This window comes from Cynocephalus volans, chromosome 4 (assembly GCF_027409185.1).
Source record: "Cynocephalus volans isolate mCynVol1 chromosome 4, mCynVol1.pri, whole genome shotgun sequence".
In the NCBI taxonomy this organism is placed as follows: domain Eukaryota; kingdom Metazoa; phylum Chordata; class Mammalia; order Dermoptera; family Cynocephalidae; genus Cynocephalus; species Cynocephalus volans.
Window position 1 is genome coordinate 147,621,972 of NC_084463.1, and position 3,331 is coordinate 147,625,302.

Consider the following 3,331-nt stretch of genomic DNA (forward strand, 5'->3'; position numbering starts at 1 on the left):
TCTGCTGGGTTATAGGTTTCAAAAGGAGAAATATTTCCACTGGGGCATAATTTGGGTTTGAACAAACTGGAACCTGTGACTACCTTGTGCCAGTGGATCCAGAGACAAGGAAGGAGTTAGAGTTCAGTCTGAGGTAATCAACTCTGATTAACATGGGGAGTTGGAACACCAATGCACTATGGGGCCAGGACACGTGTATATGGAATACAGTAATTCTCAGGCCATCTTTTAGAATTTCTATGCCCAGTGATAACTGTCAATGGGCAATGGCAAAAACTATAAATTAATAAGAATTTGCAATTAGGTTCTCAGTCACCATGTGAAATAAAGTTTTTGCGACTCCTTCCAGAAACAGTCAGTCCCCCAGAGGTGCTGGCAGAACATGAGAGGAATCTGGAAGAGATAGTACTTGAATGATCATGTTAAAATGTTGAATGAAATCAATAGAGATATTTTCAATTGAAGAGTGAGGTGATGTTCTGCATTTTCAAACCAAAACATTTCAAACAAGCACCTTGTTAAGTTTTTTCCCAGCTCAGCTGTGGATGAAAACCTTACCTGGTATTTCCAGTATTAGATGCAATAATAACTGTAGTTCATATCTTTTAGTATAACTGAAAATTCTCCATATCATAGTGAAATAATATAAAGTCATGATTACAAGGTGACTTATTCTTCTTTATTTATTGTTGAAACAGCTCATCGTCAAAGAGAATAGATGATTTCTATATCTTTTAAAATTCAAAAATTAAACAAAAACGTTTATGAAATTCCTACTATGTTTAAGCCAAAGCAATGAAAGTGTTTATTTTCAAGAAAACAGATAGAAAAATATGAGCTGAGCAAACAAATCTCCTACACATACTATTGCATGTACTAGTGCACAGGGCTTGATTCAAAACTTTCTAACTTCATGTCCAGCATTTCTTTAGTAACAACAAAAATCACTGTTGATTACTAGTACACATCTTTTCAATAACTGTTTTCATAACATTTTTGACCTCCTGATTTCTCAAGCTGTAGATAAATGGGTTTAGCATGGGCATCACTACTGCATAGAATATTGAGGCAAATTTTTCTTTATCTAATGAATGGCTTGACTTCGGCTGTAGGTACATAAAACTGAGGGTCCCATAATACATAGTAATAGAAATCACATGAGAAGCACAGGTAGAAAAGGCTTTCTGCCTTCCTTCTGTGGAGGGGATCCTTAGGATGGTGAAGATAATGAATACATAGGAGATGAGAACAATGATAAGAGAACAAAAAACATTGAACCCAGCAATGACAAACAACATCAGCTCCTTGACATGGGTATTGGAACAAGCCAGAGCAATCAAGGGAACATCATCACAGTAGAACTGGTTGACCACATTAGAGTCACAGAAAGACATGTGGAATGTAGCCACTGCTTGTATTAGTCCTATGGTGATTCCATAAGCATATGAGCCAGCGACCATTTGAATGCATAGTTTCCTGGGCATGAGAACTACATAAAGTAAAGGTCTGCAGATAGCAACATACCTATCATATGCCATGACAGAAAGCATTAATAATTCCCAAACTGAAAATGTGATAAAGCAACACACTTGAGTGGCACATGCATAAAATGGCATGCTTTTAATTTCACGAAAAGAGTTCACGAGGGTGTTAGGGGTAATGGCGGAAGTACCATAAAAATCAACAAAAGCCAGATGGCTGAGGAAAAAATACATAGGTGTGTGAAGCTGAGGACTGATTTGGATTAGCAGAATCAAACCAAGATTACCCATCACAGTAACTAAGTAAATCAGTAGGAATATACCAAAGAGAATTGCTTGCAGCTCTGGATTATTTGTAAGTCCCAACAGGATGAACTCAGTCACTGATGAATAATTGCCTTTGGCCATGGAATAGATACAGGATTATTCTACCACAAACACCTCCAGAACACACGTTATGAATAGTCTTGACTCTGTAAGAAATAATCAATTAAATGTGAGAAGATGGCCTTGGCTAGCCAGGGTGTTATGCTAAATTCAATCAAATTAGAATTTTGATAAGTACTGTGAATTATATATGGATTTTTCTTATGCTTTCAGTGTGAAAGGTTTTGGTCCAGGTAGAAATTCTAAGATCTAAACTCTACTAGAGAGTTGTAAGAGAAGATAGTATTTCAATTGAAATTTTATAATTAATACAATAGAAAAATTTGTGTTGTACTTTTAAAAGAAAAATTAGAAGAAAAAACATTGTAATGTTAAGAATGTGAGTACTCTTGACAGAATATGTCAAAATGATTTTTTAAATTTTGAATTTATATCATAAAATATGTAAAATTATACATTGGATGTATAAGTTCACAGGGATAGTACAAATTACCAATATCAAATGAGAAAAATGTAGTATGAAAAGTCAAAATCAAAATGTTAACATCATTTACCTTTAGGCATCCAGTTTGGTATACTTTTAAAATATGCTTTTTTTTTTCTTTGATAGACATATCATATTGATATTGAGGAAAAATAGGATTATGAAATTTATGGCTTTGCCTTTTTGGAAAAATACAAGTCAGTTAACATTTTACAGATTATAAAACAGTTCTGGATAATTAAGAAACATTGATTATTTTCTACCTTCAAATATCTAAATGGTCCAAAGTGTATAGCATTTGAGCAGTGTTTAGAACAACTAAATTCTACAGAACATTTCCACAAACCCAAACCGGGTTCTGATTGCTTAAATGTGGGCAGAATTTAAATCATTTCCCTCATTTCTTAAGCAGAACAGAAGATAAGTTAATTTGATTTTTTTTATCACTGCATTGTCTCAGATTACTTCACATTTATAATACAGATTTTCAAGACAAGTAAAATAAAAATATAAAAAACACCTCTCTAGTAAACTTTTGACTTCTATGTACTTGGAAACTTATCTTGGTTAATCCTTTATCTTTTCTCTTTCTTTTAATACTTCTCAACCAAATATCTTAGAGCAGGACTCAAGTCCACTTTCTCAATTCATATTTTCTTTCAGTTCTATTTTTCCACAAACTTTTTAAAGTACCCTCATGTTTATAACGTTACTGAATGTAATTCTCCTTCATTTACCATTAATCCAAGAAATTCCCTCACCAAGTTAACCATCAACCTCGCTATTCAAATCCAATCCAGTCTCTTTCTTTGGCAGTTCAGTAGTACTGGACTGTGTTGAATACACCCGTGGATTGTAGAACAAAGCAGTCTCTGAGTTTCTTATTTGCTCACTTTGACTGTCTACCTTGCCGGGGGGGGGGGGGGGGGTCTGTTTCTATCATCTATGCTTTAGATAATATGGTCTTCAAGTTCTCTCC

General features: G+C 34.4%; 1 protein-coding gene across 1 annotated transcript; it reads right to left on the reverse strand.

Annotated features, from left to right (window-relative positions):
• Positions 1-944: 944 nt before the first annotated feature.
• LOC134376473 (olfactory receptor 5AL1-like) lies at positions 945-1,889 on the reverse strand. Its single transcript, XM_063095010.1, has one exon. The coding sequence runs from the start codon at positions 1,887-1,889 to the stop codon at positions 945-947; it is 945 nt and encodes a 314-aa protein (XP_062951080.1).
• Between the last annotated feature and the right edge of the window lie 1,442 nt (positions 1,890-3,331).